Genomic DNA, 18,767 nt, shown 5'->3' on the forward strand with positions numbered 1-18,767 from the left:
AGCGCAGAGAATAAAAAATGGAAAATGACAAAGTCGAATTGAAATAGCATTCTAGATCACACAACGGCGCCTCGTAAACATAGTTTATTTCCATAAAGCTTGGCTGGAGCTCAAAATGCTGCGGCCCAGCAGTGCAAACACACACACACACACACTGCATCTGTGGTGTGTTTGACGAAGGGGGCTGCTGGGTAAAAGCTACAGCTTCTAATACTCACCAGCATCAATCCTCTGCATGGACAAACACATGCTCTGGTATGTGCATATCATATAAGCTAGCATGAAGTGCAAACACATGCTAACAGACACACAAATGCCTGCACAAACACCATGCTACTGGCATCAATTCGAAAGAAGACGCCCTATATAATGGGTTTAGAAGTTTAAAATAACTTTTGGCTTGGCATGTTGTAAAAGATGACTTTGCTGCATTGTCAGTTTTAGTTCAGTTTAGTTAAGAAGTCAGCAGTGTATCATTTTAGAATAGATTCTGTCTAGTTATTGTTTTGGTCAGGTGTTCACTTCTTGAGAATAAACACAAGTGGATAAACATCTACCACAACCTACACTGTAAAAATGTCATTTTTACCTGTATTTTCCTTGAAGAATTTACAGTTTTTCTACATATTTTCTGAGTTTTATTAAATTACAGACTCCAATTTCAAATAATCCTGCAATTTGACAAGATTAAGAAAATGTGCTCAGAGCAACAAGTTGGCTCAGAAAGACTGGACACGCTTTGGTTAACTAAAGATAGAAAACATATTCAGAGAACAAACACTGATCAGATACCTGTATCCCGTCAAGGCTGCCCTTTTTTGTCACCTGTGGACAGCCAACATAGTGTAAACGCTTTTTTTTCTTTTTAATTTAAACAATTTTTAGCTGTAAAGTTTTGGAGCTTCTATTTTGTTTTCTTTCATTTGCATTTACATATTACCTTGTTTTGTTAAAATGCAGATAACATAATTTAATATCCCAAAATGCCAAATATTTATTATAGTATTTATTATTATTTTGCATGTTAAAACAATTATAAACAATGCAGAACTGTAAATAATATTGCCATTAAAAATCTACATTTTTAATCCATCCTTCTACAATATTTGTAAAATTGTAGTTTTTTTTTTTTCTGTATTTAAATCTGCTAAAATATTACTATTTTTAAAGGTATTGGCCATTATTTAAAGGGAGAATCCAACATGGTAAGGATTAGAAAATAGCAAATAAATTTTAACTATTATGTTACAGATTTTACCAGTTTTGTCAAACTACAGATAAAATTCAATAAAATTACAGAAAAAAAAATATTAATTTAACTTAAGTCAACTGTACCAAAACATAACATTAGCATAAAAAGCACATTGCTAAACATGTAAACAATGTCCACATCAAAAATGTATTTTTACAAATGGTAATCTGTTCTTTTACAACTTACAGTGATTAAAATGACATTGTTTTTGCTATATTAAAATTATTATTTTACATATATTAGAGGTTATTTTCAGTTTTTACAGTTACTTTTCATGTTACAATAGTCTGCAGATTTTTATGTAGTGAGGCAGAAGTTATCCTCAATGGCACTTAAAACAATTAAAACATTTTTTTTAAAAAAAAAAGGCTAAACCTGTAAACAATGTCCACATTAAAAATGTATTTTGCAAATAATATTCTGTTCTGTTACAGCATGTCATCATAAAATTATACTATCTAGCTGTAATTAAATCAGAGAACCATATTATTTTACAGACATTTGCCATTATTTTGTTTTTACTTTTTTAATGTTACAATATTGCATTTTTTTTACATTTTTGTGGCATTCTTTCTGCTATTTATATATATATATATATATATATATATATATATATATATATCATTTCTGTCCACCTTTCCCTCTGCAGGTTAAATAAATTCTGCCATTTTCTTTTCCGTGTTCTTCTTCTAGCCATCTCATCGTTCTCCGTCTTCCCCGTTCTGTTCCCTCTAATCTTTTCCAGTCTTTCCTCTATTTACCTTCCTCACTTTCTCCATTCCTACTCGCTAATTCAATCACATACACACACACACACACACACACACACACACACATACACACACACAACATACACCTTCCCTCTGCTGACTTATCCCCCACAGACGCACACTCTATTACCCAAGATGCACTGCCCCGCTGCGCGCCTGCCTTTTCATTGGCCAATAAAACAACCTGAGCTTTATGGCTCTACCGATTCCAAGTACATCAACTATAGAGAGAGAGAGAGAGAGAGAAGGATGCTGAGAAAATTGAGGAAATAGTGTAGAAAAGAGGAGGGGGGGGGATTGAAAAGGGCAGAGGGAAAATACTTGAAAAGTGAAAATACCATATAAAGAGTAATAAAAGAGAGGAAGATAGTCGGCGTAGAAAGAGAGAGAAGAGGGGAGAAGTGAGCAGACGAAGGTGGAGAGAGGGAGAGAGAGAGCTAAACCCATAAAAATATAGAGCCATTCATGACTTATAAAATAACAGCCATCGATGTGCAAACCAAAACTGCAGCGTAGATGAAATAGATGATATTTTATTGTTCCAGCCCCTAAGTCCCAGCCTGTATAAATAGCTATTGATTCAACATGTTTTATTCAGCCAGCCGGGCGAACTTTCAGGCCTGGGAGACGTCGGCAGCTCGTGGAAGGCGAGGCTGCTGCTCTGCCGTGGGCTTTCTGCTGCATTTTGGACCGTCGTGTTCTATCGGCGAAAGGTTTTGTCCCAAGCTCCTCGGTGTGAGAGACCTTTTAGTTGTCTGTCTGGGCTGCGGCAGGGGAGTTGAGTGTCGGGAAAGTGGAGGGGAAAACTTTTTTGTCAGTGCAGTGTCTCGTTGTGATGCACCCTGACATCATAGATCTATCTGGAACCCAACCGAACGAATGATTGTCTCTGAGTTAAAGACCTGAACTGAAGTAGGCTGGTTTTCATTCCCTGTTTTAGTAGTTAGTATTGGTTTCTGATAAAGGTTTTAACACAATTCAGTGCTGCAGTTGTCAGAATGTGAGTGTAGTTGACTAATCTGTACCTGAAGGTTTGAATATGTTCATGTTTTCCTTATTAATGTATTTTTCATCCACCTGCAATCCAAGCTCTGTTAAGCCTGCAGTTCTGGACACAGAATTTCCCTTGATTGCTTTCTTTTTTGAGACTGTAATCTTTCCTTTCATGTTTTATTTTTTCTGGAGCCTCTCAAACTCCCCTCACATGTTTCCTTGGTATTCCCAGCATTCTGCTTTTTGCTGTAGTTCTACGTCAGCTCTTTTGCTATAGTCACTTCTTTAGCTCTGCAAAACCAATCATCGTGAAAATTTGGTACAAAAATAGCAACTTTTCTGGCCCTACTCTACCTAAAGGCCTCTTCGATCTCTTAGATCAACTGTTTTGAACTTTGCATTAAATATCAAGTCCATGTCTTGGTATTCATATAGATGGATGGAGGGATGATGGATGGACGGACCAATCATTGCTATTTCGGGTCAAATTTGGCATGAAAATATCAACTTTTCTGGCCCTACTCTACCTGCAGGCTTCTTAGATCCTCAGAACAACTGTTTGGAACTCTTCCACAATTGAGGGTGGTAGAGTAGCAGATCCAAAGCTTTGAAAAAACTTCCGTCTTTTAATCAGTTGGTCCTTCTTCATTGACTTTGCTGAAGAAAACTCTCAAGACCTGCATGTTTTGAATGGCTTTTGGTTTATGGTTGTATAAGAGCCTAAAACTATTTTAACCTCCATCCATCCACCCATTATCTAAACACAACTTAATCCTCATGAGGGTTGTGGGGTTGTTGAGGTCTCTATTTTAACATGTAAAATTTGATTTTTTTTTTAGAAGTCAATCTTACAACTTGCTGTCCTGTTGCACCTTGCTGTTTTCGTATTTTATATATTTGATTTGCAAATGGATTCCACAGTTCTTCATCCTGTCTTGCTTCTTGCACATATTTTTGTTGCTGTCCGTGTGGTAACTCGTGCAGCACTTTGGTCAACTCCAGTTGTTTTAAAATGTCAAGGATTAAATGTGTTCCCCGCAGATTTGACACTACTGTCTCAGGTCACTGGCAGTGAAAGAGAAGAAAGAAAAATATGAGTGGAAAATACAAACTTTGTTCTTTGCAGCATTGAGGTTAGCCAGATAAGAGCAGTGCCATTCAAACAGCCGGGGACACTGGGGTAAATGTGATGCCTTTGCACAATGGGACCGTCTATCCAAATTAGCTGTGTCCAAATCTGACCTTCAGACCTGAGGAACAGTTGTCCAGTAAAGAACAGAACATTCAAACTGTGATCATCAGCCTCAAAGCAGCATAAAGTGTTCCTTTAAGAAGAAACTGGGAGCATTTTTGAGGCGAACATTTTGCTCCAGGACCACCTGAGCCACGTCCACTTCAATTCCAGAGGACAAAAATGTTTCAAGTCTGCATCTTGAGGATTAAGAGCATAACACTGGTGCTCAATGTACCCATTAGAGATTCAATTTGAATGTTCCCAACCTTGAAAAAGTAGAATATGAAACCATCTGAGGGCTGCTTTTGTCCACTGCATCGTCTAATAAGACGATAATTTGTTCGGAATGATGACATAATGCAGAGCATCTTCAGAAAATACCCGAGAAAGGAAGGATTTTGAAGCACCAGGAAATAAAGTAGAATCAACCCTGATTTAAAGGATCGAACTCAATGCAAAGACTGTTTCTCTTGCTGCACACTACCATCCCTTCATATGTTTGCAGCCAGTAAATGCACATTTAGAGCAGTCTATCGGCCCCAATTTTTTTTTCTTTTATTCTGCCCTGCCTCCTCATATTTCTTATGTCTCCTTTCTTTTTGTCCACACACACACACACACGGTGGCACATTCACACATCAGCGCTGCAGCCTGCAGGCCGAGTCGCAGCGAGGCGCCCAGCTGTCAGCGCTTTTGATTTCAGTCCGTTAATGGAGAGACGAGGGCCGACCGACGTCCACGACTGTGAAGTGCTGAGATCCTCCTCCCACCGCTTCACCCCGCAAACCACACACACACACACACATACACACACACACACACCTCCAGCCTCCCAGCTAACTATTTTATGCAAACATCCGTCTACATCGCTTGTTATCACTTCTTTCTTTTTTTCCCCTCTTCGCTCTTTGGTTCAGTCTTCCTCTCAGCCCTCTCGGTTTCATCACTGTTCTTTCTTTCTGCCTTCTCCAGTAGAAATTTGAGTCTGTTCTCAGTTCATTGTGCTTTTTGTCACAATAGCAAGACTGTAATTGAAACTGTGATGCATAAAACAAAACTTTTAAAGGTTTGCTGCATTAAATCTCATGTCTTAGTGTTTGGATGGATAGATAGCAAGATAAGTGCAAAAAAGGTGCAAAAATTGTTGGGATTTAGAATAAACTACAGAAATATAAAAGTACAAAATACGCTAAAAAGGAGGACTGTAAAAGCGAGTGTGAAAATACAACTGTGCATCTCTATCATTTCTCCTTCTCTTCCTCACCTCGCTTCATTCTAGAAAGAAGAAAGTGTCTTTTATTGCAGCACATCCATGTTCTAGTGTCCCTGCAACACTTCTTTCTGAAAACTGAAGCTCAGTTTAACTTGTGTAGCCTCGTCTGTCCTGCGCTTGGTCGGCTGACCAGGATTGACAGTGACAGAAAGGGCGCATGGGAAATGGGGATTTCATGAAGCAAAACTCGCTGGCTGAGTCTAAACTGGAGAGTTTATGGTCATCTTAAAGCACTACCCCACCTTCAGGACAGCTCTCTGCACTGTTTGTTTTCTCTTTTAAACTCAGGAAATCTGATTCCTGCTCAATTATTCCAGTCTCTGTCTGTCTCAGCTCCAGTGTTTGTTAATTTTGGAGCTGATGTGAGTCAATAATTTCTATTTTTTGCAGCTCGGATGATGCTGCACTCGTGCTGATGGGAAAGCTTTCTTCTGGGAATTTCTGGTTGGCAGTTGGCTTAACAGTGCTGCCCTCGCATGCTGTTTGGTAAAGAAATCACACCCAAAAAGACAAATGATGGGAAAGCGATCCAGGGGCTGTAGCTGGGCACATTTGGAGAAAGATTCTGCGTTGGTGGAGGTTTCCGCTCCTCCAAGTTGCCTTCTGGTTCATTCACGTTGTTGTTTCTGTCTCTTTGGATCTTTCTCCTCATTGGCGGTCACCTTGCCGCCACCCTTTATGTATCTGGCGTTTCTATTTTTCACCGTGACACTGAAAGACAAACTGAAATGCACTTAGAGTTTGTGACACAAAGTGCTGAAATGAGTTTGGGGCTGAATCGCTATTAATGTTTTTTTGGGTTTTTTTTTGCTCCCACCACTCAATATTCTTTTGTGCTGACTGTCATTCGCAGTGACAGCTGTCCTCCAGTGTTTTACCGGTTTGTGTGTGTCCATGTGTGCACTCATTGATGGTTTCGCAGTGTGGAAATTTTGCCGGCAGCAGCAGCAGCAGCATCGCGACTGACATTGACAGGTCTTTTAACAAGAAGAACTATTGAAGTGTTGCTGCCAGTTTAGTGGCTACGGGTCAATTTGCTCAATTTGTTCCAGTCTCAAAGTGGAGATCGTGGGGGAGAAACGCTATTGTAAAGAGCCGACGTCGCTTCGGTTCTAAAAAAAAAAATTGATTCGTGTGACGTTTAACAGACAATTTAATAACTGGCGATTGATTTACTGGATTTGCTGCAGTGTGACAGCAGAGGTTGGCTGGATCGGGGTCGGACTCTGAAGGTTACTGTTTGCTTTCTGCTGGAAAAGAACAATAGAAAAGGGAATAAATGAGTCTAATTCCTAAGAAAAAAGGGATACATTCCACTGTGGTTATTCTATATATTTGCAGTGAATTGTGCTTCATGAAATTTAACTTGCGTCCATCCATAGACATATCAGTAGATGAGAAAGTTGTAATGACATCAATAAGGATTGTAATCTACTCTCAGTGCTGTGTACCTTTTTTTAGTGCTTTTTCCTGCTATTATTTGGTTCCACAGACACCAACTTATTGTTTTAGTTTGCTCTCATCTCGGTCAAGTTGGCCAAAAAAGACAGAAAAATGTAAATATTGAGCTTAGTTGTCACAAATGAGTCCAAGTCAAGTTTAAAGTTGTTGCTTGTGTGAAAACAAACCAGACTGTGAGATCTTAGATGATACTTGAATTATACGTCTTGTTATCTTTTTGTTCCTTTTGGGTTTATGCAGAGTCAAGTGTTTCATATTCGTGGAGTGATGTTGTGAACTTTGCATATGAGGTCAGAAATCGCCTTAAAGTCTACCTCAAAAGATATGTTTACATCCCCCCAAAGGTTTAGAAAGTTGGACTCACCATTTCTCAAAGGGGAACTGATGATGACAGGGTTCATTTTACAAACGACTGTCCAATCAAAATGGATTCCTAACCGTATGTTCACTATGCTGTGACTCGATTTTCAGAATCTAGACAAACTCATTTTTTTCATAATACATGCAATATTAGTGTATAAGTGTTTTACGGTTTTTCAACATTCAACATTCATAGTAGTTTTCCATGATGCATGTTTGCTAGAAAAAGTTTAATGCATTCTTCCCCAACAAAAGCTTTAGTGAGCAAAGGAACACAGTTATCACTAATAAAGTCTAAATATGTTGGAAGCTATTGCTATCCAGAACCTCCCACAGAAGGCTAACACTGCAGCCGAGCTCAACTCTACAGCTGTAAATAACTGATAAAGTGTGTAAACCAGTCAATGCAATGGTGATGGCAACGCTAATTGCTAATGCTAAGTATAAATCTGTATTTCTGCTGTCTATCACCAGATCACCTACAAGGCCCTGAGTTCACTGGACCCCAGCGCTGATTTAACCACCCAGAGAGGCCGAGTGTTTAAACTGATGAACGAGACTCATCATCTGTTTGTGGGACTCTATCCAGGAACCACCTACTTCTTCACCCTCAAAGCCTCCACCAACAAGGGCTTCGGACCGCCGGTCACCACCCGAATAACCACCAAGATAGCAGGTAAACGCCACTTATTGAAAAACATGAGTTTTATGTTGTTGTTTGGTTTGTTTCTGCACATTTCCTGCACTTATTTACTGTCAGATTGTTAATTTGTTGGCTCATAACAGCAGGTAGAGGCTTGTTCTGGTGGGCCGACACGTCCGTCACTTTCAGGCCTTGTTGTTTTTATGTTGTTTGTGTCGTCCTTTGTCTGTGTAAGTGACTGTTTTCATATCTGCCATGACTTTTTCTCTCTATTTATAACCCTCATCCGCCTTGGTCCGTAGAAAATGTCAGTGGCGCCGCAACAAAAAAAAGACAAAGCAAACAATCTGTGGCGAGAACTGTGAAGTGTGCTCACATTTCTTTATTCTTGAACCAGAGGAGTCTTCATTCCAATTCCAGCTCTTTCTAGGAGGGTGTCCTTTGTTGTTCAAATGACAGAATGGGGGATGCAAAATAAAACCCTTCACTTTCTCCTCTCTTTGCCCTTTATATAACTTCTTTTTCCATCTAGTTTTACCTATCCTTTTCCTGATTCTCCTACATCCCAGTCACTTCCTCCTCAATCCTCTGGTTCATCCTTTCTTTTTCTGTTCCTACCTTTCTTGTTTGTTTACTCTTTTTCCTAATAGTATTCTTTCAGCAATTCTAGTTTTGTTTTTTGTTTTTTGCAGCTTGTTGGTATTTCCAGTTTCTCTTCATTGTTGCAGTTGTGACTTTGTTTTTAGTCCATATATCTGAGAAAACTACAAGGTTTTACAACACCAAGTTCAACTTTATAGCAAAGCAACTCTGTTTTTCAATCCAAATTTAGAGAAAAAAACTTTAGCTGCATGCAGAATAAATGCAAAATGTACCATCTAAACAGATTTATTCATTTCAACTCTCAGCTGGTTTGACGTTTGTTCCGTTTCCCCTCATTTCTTGTCTATTTCTTCCCTTCTATCATGTTTAAATACAACTTTATATGAGCCATTACCTTACTTTTGTGCACTGACAAATCTATAGCTTTAAAGTAATCCAAAGAGACCTTATCATGTGTGTTTATTAATCTCAATACAACGTTTATCACTGTCATTTTACTTAATCCACATGTGACATAAAGCAGAGAGAATAGCAGATATCTTCCCTTTAGGTTTTACTCACCAGGGGAAGCTCTACACTGATCTCTTTTCTTATTTAGCCACATATTTCTGATAAATTTGACCTCACATTGATGTGTCTCATTCTTTTTTTAAATACTGACATGGCTCAGTTCAAAATTTTGTCTTTTATGAGTAGAAAGAAAGGAGAAAAATAAGATATGCACCACATTTGGTTTCTTTCTACTCATAAACATGCTCACATTTTCAAATACCTCAACTTAAATGCTAAAACAGTGCCACTTTATTATACCTAAAGAAATACTATAGTACATTTTAGGATATAAAAATGGAAAATTTTCATTATCTCCCGAAACGGGTCTGAAATAATGCCTAAAAATCTAATTAACGGGAAACAGTTTTTGTTGTCACACAGATTTATGTCATCTTTTTATTGCAGCAAACTGTATTTGAGGTACAGACGCTACTTTCAATGGAATAAGGGATCACATGTTGTGAATTAAACTCAATGCAACTCAGTTTTTCTGGCATTAAACACAGATTTTATTCCATTCTAATGTGTCATCAGCATTTTTGCATCTGTCAGCACCTGCAGTGATTCTAGCGTGACCTTTTCCAGCGAGCCTTTTAAATCTGAACAACACGTTGCTCAGAGGAAAAACAGCGGCAACAAGCAAAACAAAAAAAAGGAGAAACACATTGCTTCCACACATCAAAGATCCGCCCAAATGTCACGCCATCCCCAATCTTCATTATCTCATTCAGGGAGCAAAGGATGAAGAGATTTAAATGAAACGCTGCAGACTGAAGGAGATGGATGGACGGAGGAGGAGGAGGAGGGTTGTGTTAATAACCTAAATGTCACACCAATCAAGGAGGAGGAGTGTTGATGGTTAACTCAGACGGGCGTCAACGCTGCACCTCTGATATGAGGACCATGACGGATGTGAAATTAAAAGCTTGAGTGCAATAAAATGCTGTTGTTGAGACACGATGCCGTAATGTCAAAGCAATTCATAATACTAGGTTTGTTTAGAAGGCTGTACAAAATGTGTTTTTATTACAGTGTTAACCCAAGAGTTTGAAAGGCGGTAAATAAATATGTCTGTACTGCAGAGATGGATGGATGGATGGATGGATGGTGAATGTGTCTATAGCATATAGAATAGATTTATAATAATAACAGATAATAATATAGGTCCCATTCCAACCGGTACGAGAAACCAATGCTTGCCAAAGGTTCCTCGGTACATATTGAATATGCACAAACCGGCATTGGGGGACTGCATGCGATATCTCGGCTCTGAATGCAAGCGGAAAGTTGCGACAATCAGCTTAAAAGGGACATCTATTTAGGCCAACAGTTTGGAAGCAAGGTCAAGTTTGTACAATAAAAGACCATGGTAGTTTGTCAGAGATATGGACACAGTTGATATTTATTGGGATTTTTGTATGCAAACTCTCAAAAACCAAAGATCTAAAATGAATAATGCAAACTGTGATTATTTTATTTTTTAAAATTTTTGCACTGAAGTTGCGAATCTTGTAAATCTTCTCAACTCTATAGCTAAGCCCTTCTTTTGTTTTGTTAATGTTTATTCAGCAATTGTATTGTAGCATCAGTGTATACCTAAGGGCTAGTTGAGGAAAGTGGTGACTACCAATGAATGTGAAGTCTGATCATGCAGTAAATTCATCTTAAAATCCACAGAACTCATACAGACTTTGAGCTGTATTCATTTTTGACGGCTTGATTAATATTTGTGTCATATGCTTCTGTCACTGAAGCAGGAAGTGCCCTTTTAAGATGCATTTTTACATAATTTTTTTGGACAGTTACTTTTGTAATGTTGAATGCAGTCATTTTTCATTTTTGGTTTCCTGACGGTTGTTGTTCTCTAAGTCTGTCTGCCTTCCATCACTTTTTTTTTGCTTTTTTTTAACCAAGCAAAAGTAATTTTTCTTTGAGTCTCTGCATATTACATTATATTGGAAAGTTGAAGTTGGTGTGTCTGACTGCTGTCAGAATTACTTATGATTTGGGGTTTGGGATGAATGAATTTAATTTATTTAGCAGTAAGTTTCTGCAGCTACAGTAACAGCCTTTTTAAGAGGTGCTCTGCAATAAATCCTAAACCAGTCAGTAAAAGTAACCCTGGTTTCAATTTTTAATTCCTGAAACTGTATTTTTTTGTGTGTGTGTTTTTCAGCACCCATGATGCCAGAGTATGAATCAGAGGCGCCACTAAATGAAACAGAAACCACCATCACTATCCTGCTGAAGCCCGCCCAGTCCAGAGGAGCACCTATCAGGTAATTTATTTCCTATAAATTCCTATTCCCCTCCTTCTTTTCATATTTTCCTTTACTCGTCTGTCGTCTCCCACCAACTTTAATCGTCTTTACGGCCGTTCTCTCCCCATCTTCCTTCGTTTTCCCCTTTTTGTTCTTCTATTTTCATTCATTTTCCTTCCTCAAGGGGCTCCTTTAAAGCCATTAAAATCACTCACACATATAAGTCCAATTTGTATGCAAAGCGAGGAAAGGATAGAAACTCACAGAATTTTCTTTTTTTTGCAAATCTGGCAGTGAAACATATCGTCATTACTTACTCATGTCCTATGTCTGGCAAGTAAACACCCGTTTTGCTGCTTTAGCAAAGAGGAATTGAGCTTTTCTTGTGCAAACCTACAATCACAGAAACATAAAAACACAGAAATACACAAGTGCACATGTAGTTCCCCTGCGATGTACATAAAAACTCCTGCAAGATTGAGCAAGTTGCCAATCATGTCATGCAAGCTCTCTTTAGAAGCTCTATATCAGGCACAAACAGCACACTGAAGTTTCATTTTTCCGGTCCCCAGTCCACCCCGCTCACTTGCTCAAAACAAAACCAGTCAGGGCGGACACCCGGCGAATTTATTTCCTTTCCTTTTTCCTCATTATTTCATCCCGCATGTTTTTTTAATTAAAAGTTCACTTTGAACATGTGATCTCATCCATTTAATTGGTGCAGGGGAGAACATTATTCTCACTCGCCTTTAGGGAAATACAGTTTCGACAAGGCTGCGTGGAGAATATATATCACTTCGCTTCGGACTTGGGGAAATGGATTCGTGAAATGCGAGTGTGGGTCAGTAGTTTAGTGTTAATTTCTGCAAATCCCATGCCGTATCTCACCATTAATCACCCACACACGGCAAATATGTCTCGTGTTGAATTAGGCTGCACTCAACATCTTTATGTGTTTATCAACCCGAGATGAGCCCCCTTAATGTGTTTGATCATTGTGTGTGTTTTGCGAAAGTATTACATGTTTTAAGTGCCGACAGATGCACGCAAGGAAGCAGGGGGAAAAAGAAAAAGAAAAAGCATCTGTTGGTTAATGTGCGTACAAATTTTTATTATTTTTTGAACAGGAATTGTTTTGTTTTTATATTCTGAGTAGAGCGTCTAAAGTTCAGGAGCTTGGATAGAGAATGTTTACCAAAATGGCAGCGCTAAGAGGAGCAGCTGCTGTGCTGCAGACACACATCCGCAGACATGCAGGGAGGCGGCCGTAAAGACCAACAGCGGAATAAACGCACACACATTTGCTCACTGGGGTAAACACAAACGCACCGACTCACGTATGCGGCTGTAAACCTGCAGATCGCAGATAAAGATAGCTACATGGAGATAATCATCCCAAAGTCAACTGTTCCAGAGTTATTTTAATATGTTTGCACACAGAAGCACACGTAAGACCGCACTGGTGCACTGTAAAACATCACAAAGTGGATGGTATGGAAAAGAAATGAAGGTTTTGTGACATTTTTAACTTAGTTTTTCAACGATTTACTGTTAGTTTACACTCTTTTATTGTTAAAGTACAGAAATATGAGTGAAAAAAAATGTATGTGGCAAATTAATCATAAAGAAAAGAAAAACAATAGCCAAAACTGTAAATAGTAATCTTTTTTTTAAAATTGAAACCATCATAAATTAACTTTTTTACAGTTGTGTGCCATTATTTACGAGACATCGTACATACATTTTAATGATTTAAAGTTACTTCTCTTTAATTTACAGATTTTCACAGCTTTGCCAAATTATGATTAGTTTGTTAAAGAAGTTTAAATTTACATGTTAGCAAAAAAAAGAGACAAAAACTGAACTGAGCTGAAATGTGTATAATTTTGTTGATTCAAATTCATTTTTTGACAATGTTTGGCTGTAAAATTCTACTATTTTTACTGTATTTAAACCAGTATAAATAGCATGGCATTACTGATATTTGCTGTAATTCAAAGAGGAAATGTATGAATTAAAGATTGAAGACTACTAAATGATTTTAAACTGTTATTTTAGCATCAATTTACATGTTGTCTGTATTTAAAATGAAAACAAATGGCGAAAAACGGTATCTCTTTAAAGAATAATTTCTTCTTTTACAATGCGTAACTGTAAAATTACCTTGTTTTACTGCATTTAAATTTAAAGTGCATTTTATATTGTTATATTTAAATTAAATGTTACATTATATATTGTTATTTTTTTGCAGTTTTTACAGTTTTTTTTATATTTTTTGGCATCTTTGCTGCCAGATTTTTGCCATTCTTTAGAAAAAAAACATTTTTTTTCTTTTACAGCTTAGATATGTTGTCCCTGACTCTCCATTTAAGTCCAATTTCTAACACCATTACACTTTTATTCCTACTTTCTAAAATGTCTTCTCCTGCCTTTTTTTGTTTTGTTGTTGTTTACTTCCTCACTTTGATAAATGTCATCACTTTCCCCAAGAATGTCCTCCTTTTACCAAAACTGTCCCACTTTGCTCTTAGTTTCTAAAATGTCCTGACTGTAAAGGTGTAAAACTGACTGGATAGAAGTAAAAACACGTGGACTGTCTCAAACACTGAGCACACACTCTTCTTCTATTCCCTGTCCACTCCTTGTAGCGGGCCTCTGCCTCATCCCCCAGTGCAGCCTCTGAAAGCCATTAGTTTGAAATGGATATTTCACCAGAAAGGCAGAAACGTCGGAGAGAGTGACAGTGAGGAAGCGAGACAGAGAGCGAGAGAGAGGGAGACTCATCTTTGGTCATCAGCAATTATCTTTTATGAAAGCTGCCAAACGCGAACTGGGGGATAATTGGCCGCGGCCTCCTTCACAGAAACATACATTTCCCTAATTGCGTATAATTGTGAAGTGAGTTCTTGGCGTGGAGGATGGAAGGTAATTGCGGAGGGCCGCTGCGTTTGTCCTGACCGTTAAAGGAGCCCTCAGCCATTCATGAAGCCTCTCGGAACATAATGGAAATGCATATGTACACGCAGCCGAGCGCGGACGGAGATAGACATTTTTTTCAAGTGTCTAAATGCACATAAATGCAAGCACACCTGCTAAAGCACATCCAGGTGAACGGGTACACCTGCTAGAGTCTGTGCACGCTATCACTTAGACACAGAAAGATACGCGCACATCTGGACTCTTAAAGAAATCAATTAAAGCTCTCACACATATACATCTTTTACTTTTAATTTCTACTTTGCTGCTGAGTCAGCACAAGAAATGGTCTGCCAGGCACTTTGTTAGAAAGCTAGCTTCCAAAACGTATCTTCCATTTGGAAAAAAAAAAAGTGAGCATTGGAACAAATTATCCTCCTTTATAACGGATAGTAGGCATTTTTCCTCAAGATTCCTCACAGACCTCTTTTGCTAATGCTTTTATTACCAAAATGGATATAAGCACTCTGGAGATTAAAGCTTTTTAAGGCTGTTGAAAGGTTGTTGAATGGTGCGATAAATTCAGGTGTCAGATAAAACACCTCGATGGTTTATGCGACTTACACATTGTTTCAGGACACCTGTAGTGACTGAAACTCTGCAGCAGTTTTGCAAAAATGTCTGCCCCACTTGGTTTATCGACTATTTTCTTCATTTATCAGTGTGATAGAACGCTTCAGAAGCAGCAGGGGTTGGTAAACAGCACAAAACAGCATCTTTAAAAACCGCCGTTTTGCGTTTTCAGCTCCTACCAGCTCGTTGTGAAGGAGGAGCGGAAGTCCAAGACCCGCCGCGCCGCCTCCGAGGCCCCCGAGTGTTTCTCAGCCCCCGTCAGCTTCCGTAACGCCTCCATCCTGGACTCGTCCTACTACATCGCCGCTGAGCTGCCGCCCTCCAGCCTCACGGTGGTTCAGCCGTTCACGGTGGGCGACAACAAGAGCTACGGCGGTTTCTGGAATCCGCCGCTGTCCCCTGCCAAGAGCTACAGCATCTACTACCAGGCCATGAGCAGAGCCAACGGGGTGAGTCTCGGTTTTCCCAAACAGCATTTTCAAGGACCAGTTCAGGAAATGGGATGAGAAAACAGACTTTGTTTAACTGGGATAAGCAGTTTAAGCTTTGTTCTTGTTGTTTTAGGAAAAAAAATCGTTTTTGTTGCTCATTTCCTGAGAATTCTTGTCTATGCTTGGAACATTTGTGACTTTTGGTGCCTCTAAATGTAAAATCAACAAAGCCGATTTACTAGAATTTATTCACTCTGTCAGGGAATTTAGAAAGTTTCTGCAGTCATAGTAATACCACCACGGGGTATGAAATCACACCAATTATCAAAGTCAGAAACTTTAAAAACAAAACATTGTTGGATCTCAACTCTCTGACACCAACTGAACTACTCCTCTGTGACAGAAAGTGGCAAAATATTCCCCAAATCACTGTTTTCGAAATGCATCATTTAAAAAAAAATGCAAAAAGTAAAACATTTGCACTAACCAGAACCTATGGAAAACAAAAGAAATCTGTTCAGTTGCTCATTTCCTGAGAATGTTTGTGTTAACTAGGAACATTTGTGACTTTTGGTGCTTCTAAATGTAGCATCAAAAAAGCAGATTTACCCGAATTAACTCATTTTATTCTCATAGAGAAAACCTCGCATTATCAGGGAAATTAGAAGATATTTGCAATCATAGTAATGCCTCTATTGGGTTTAAAAGTCATGTTATCTTTTCGAAAAGTCGTCAAAATCACACCAATTGTCAAAGTCAGAAACTTTAAAAACAAAGAATTGTTGGGTTTCAACTCTCTGATAGTCATTCAACTACTCCTCTGTGACATGTTTGCAAAATATTCCCCAAATCCCTTTTTCTAAATGTCTCATTTAAAAAACTGCAATAAGCACAACATTTGCACTAACCAGATTCTACCATAAACAAGAGAAATCCGTTTGGTTGTTTATCCACTGAGACTTCTGGTGTATATTTGGAACATGTGTGACTTTTAGTGCCTCTGAATGTAGCATCAAAAAGTAGATTTACCAAGATTTAATCATTTCTTTTCTCATAAAGAAAACCTCACACTGTCAGGGAATATAGAAAATATCTGCAGTCACAATAAGCAGGTCAGGTGGGTGGGTTTAAAAGGCATGTTTTCATTAAAAGAAAGCCCAAATTAGTCAAAATCACACCATTTATCAGGGACAAAATCTGTTAAAACAGGAAAAATTCACTGTTTTTAGATTTTCTCACCGTCTCTGTTCTGTCAAGAAAATGATGCAAATCTACGCTTAAAACTGTAACATTTCAAAAATTGCAAAAAGTATATTGTTTGCATAAACTACATTCTGTCAGAAACTAAAATCTGCATTCCTCTGCCCAACAAAGAATCCACTAGTGGTCACCTGTAGCACCGATATCAATTCAGAAACTTTTCAGCTGAACTTGGTTAAACCGCAAGCTTTTTTTTTTTTTTTTTGTAAAATGAATAGTCAAAGAAATTCTACATTCTTTTTTTTCTGATTTAAGGCATTTTGACTTTGTCATATTGAACAAAACACATTCCTGAGTTCCATATCCTTCTAGTCGTGGTTGTTCTGTTTCCATAGACATTCAGAGCTTCATATTGCAGTGAAGAATGAACCTACAATGAAGAAAAGTGTGAAAAGAGCAGAAAACACCCTTGTGAGTTCAGAGGGTTAACACATTTAAGGGCTTTAAAACCTGTTTGCCTTGACTGGAAAAATATAAAACAAACAAACAAAAAAGGTTAAGCCAAGAAGCGACACAAAAACAAAAAGAAAATCTAAGCAAAGTCATGCCAGCTTTGCTCTAAACTAACCATTGGCTCATTACAAAGGAAACTGTAGCCATTTTGTTCTTCTTTTTCTTTTTTTCCAAAACCTTTCAGAACAGTTAAGCTTTAAGGTAAATCTTCACCGCATCACACCTGGTTGCCGCTCCTTTACTACACATGTTTGAAATCTGATCAGGTGTCCAAACATCTAATTGATGTCAAGACAATTTTGCAAAAAAAAAAAAAAAAAAAAGCAGTGCAGGAGCAGTTTGAATGACCTTCTCAAGGCTCCAGTCCAGTAAATTTAAAGCTATGTGTTGCCTTATGCGTAAAAAGAGAAAAATAAAACAACAGGAGAAGGCTCCCTGTGGGAATCCTCCCTCCCAGAATTCATCTGCTGGTGTCTGTTTGCTGCCCCTTTCTGTCTGGTAATTACACCGTGTGCAGATACAACAACACCCCGCCCACCTGCCCCCCAGCTGCCTTCTCATAACTCATTCACAACTTGAACTTTTGAATTTCCATAATACTCTCAACTCCTGCGAGGGTTGTTTTAATTTTCCACTGCCGTAACCACGGTAACTCGGTACGGCGAGCGAGGACGGGCGAGCTTGGCTTGTTGTCGTGATGTAATATCCTCCTCCAGAAGGCAGGTTTTACCCACAATGCACCGCAGAGGGAGAGAGAGAGAGAAAAGGCTGTGTGCAAGTGGGTGTGAGTGGGGATTCTTGCATGATTGAACAACTGTGACTGCGAGCGGATGAGTGTGCGTTTATAAGTGTGAGTACTCGCATGTGTGTGTGTGTGTGTGTGTGTCTGTGTGTGTGTGTGTGTGTGTGTGTGTTTTACAAATGTGCAGATTCCTAAATCCAGTCACATCGGACTTCCTCATTTGATTGGATCTCAGTCAATCCAATCAGTGTGAGGTTTGTTTGGGTCATGGATTGGAGCGTTTTGGGGCACTGATGGGGGGTTTTGGTGGTGAAAAGTAAATAGAAAAGCAAGCAGACCTGCACAGCCACTGTAACTCACATGATTTGATGAGGACGTCAGGACGCACATTCAGAAAACTCCAGAGTTTTGACACTAAGCTAAACTAAACGTATATCCTCCAAATTCCCATTATTGCGCCAATCAGGATTGCTGACTGGATTCTGGATTGCTGAGAGAGAAACTGTAATGATTTGCTGCCATATGCACATTACTACTTTGTATATATATATATGTGTGTGTGTGTGTGTGTGTGTGTGTGTGTGTGTGTGTGTGTGTGTGTGTATGTATATGTATAAAATTGTGCATACCCAGATAAATGCAAACATGCACAGATGTGTTCTATATTTGGGAGAAGGATTAAGGCTTAAATTTTAACCAAACTGAACCTGTGCAGTTTGTGGAAATGTAGAGATCATGAGTAAAATAATGGGATATGTGATATACATGACCTCTGTTATCTGCTAAAGTTGTCCTTTCAACCCAAACCTTCTCCATCTGTGGACTCTGTAGCTTTAAAACAACCATTTCCTGCTTTCCATCCAGTCGATAAATATCAAAAGAAGTATGCATAACTTGAACCTAAACTGACATTTTTGTGCATTTGTGGAC

General features: G+C 38.7%; 1 protein-coding gene across 9 annotated transcripts in view; it reads left to right on the forward strand.

Annotated features, from left to right (window-relative positions):
- The window catches only part of ptprt (protein tyrosine phosphatase receptor type T), a 448,077-nt gene that overhangs the window by 260,982 nt on the left and 168,328 nt on the right, over nt 1-18,767 (forward strand). For all 9 annotated transcript variants that reach the window (XM_022195474.2, XM_051948450.1, XM_022195480.2 and 6 more), the window contains exons 12-14: nt 7,818-8,019; nt 11,318-11,420; nt 15,124-15,400. In XM_022195474.2, coding sequence (XP_022051166.1) covers nt 7,818-8,019; nt 11,318-11,420; nt 15,124-15,400 — 582 coding nt within the window. The remainder of the gene's footprint in view (nt 1-7,817; nt 8,020-11,317; nt 11,421-15,123; nt 15,401-18,767) is intronic.

Source organism: Acanthochromis polyacanthus, chromosome 5, assembly GCF_021347895.1.
Source record: "Acanthochromis polyacanthus isolate Apoly-LR-REF ecotype Palm Island chromosome 5, KAUST_Apoly_ChrSc, whole genome shotgun sequence".
Taxonomy (NCBI): Eukaryota; Metazoa; Chordata; class Actinopteri; family Pomacentridae; genus Acanthochromis; species Acanthochromis polyacanthus.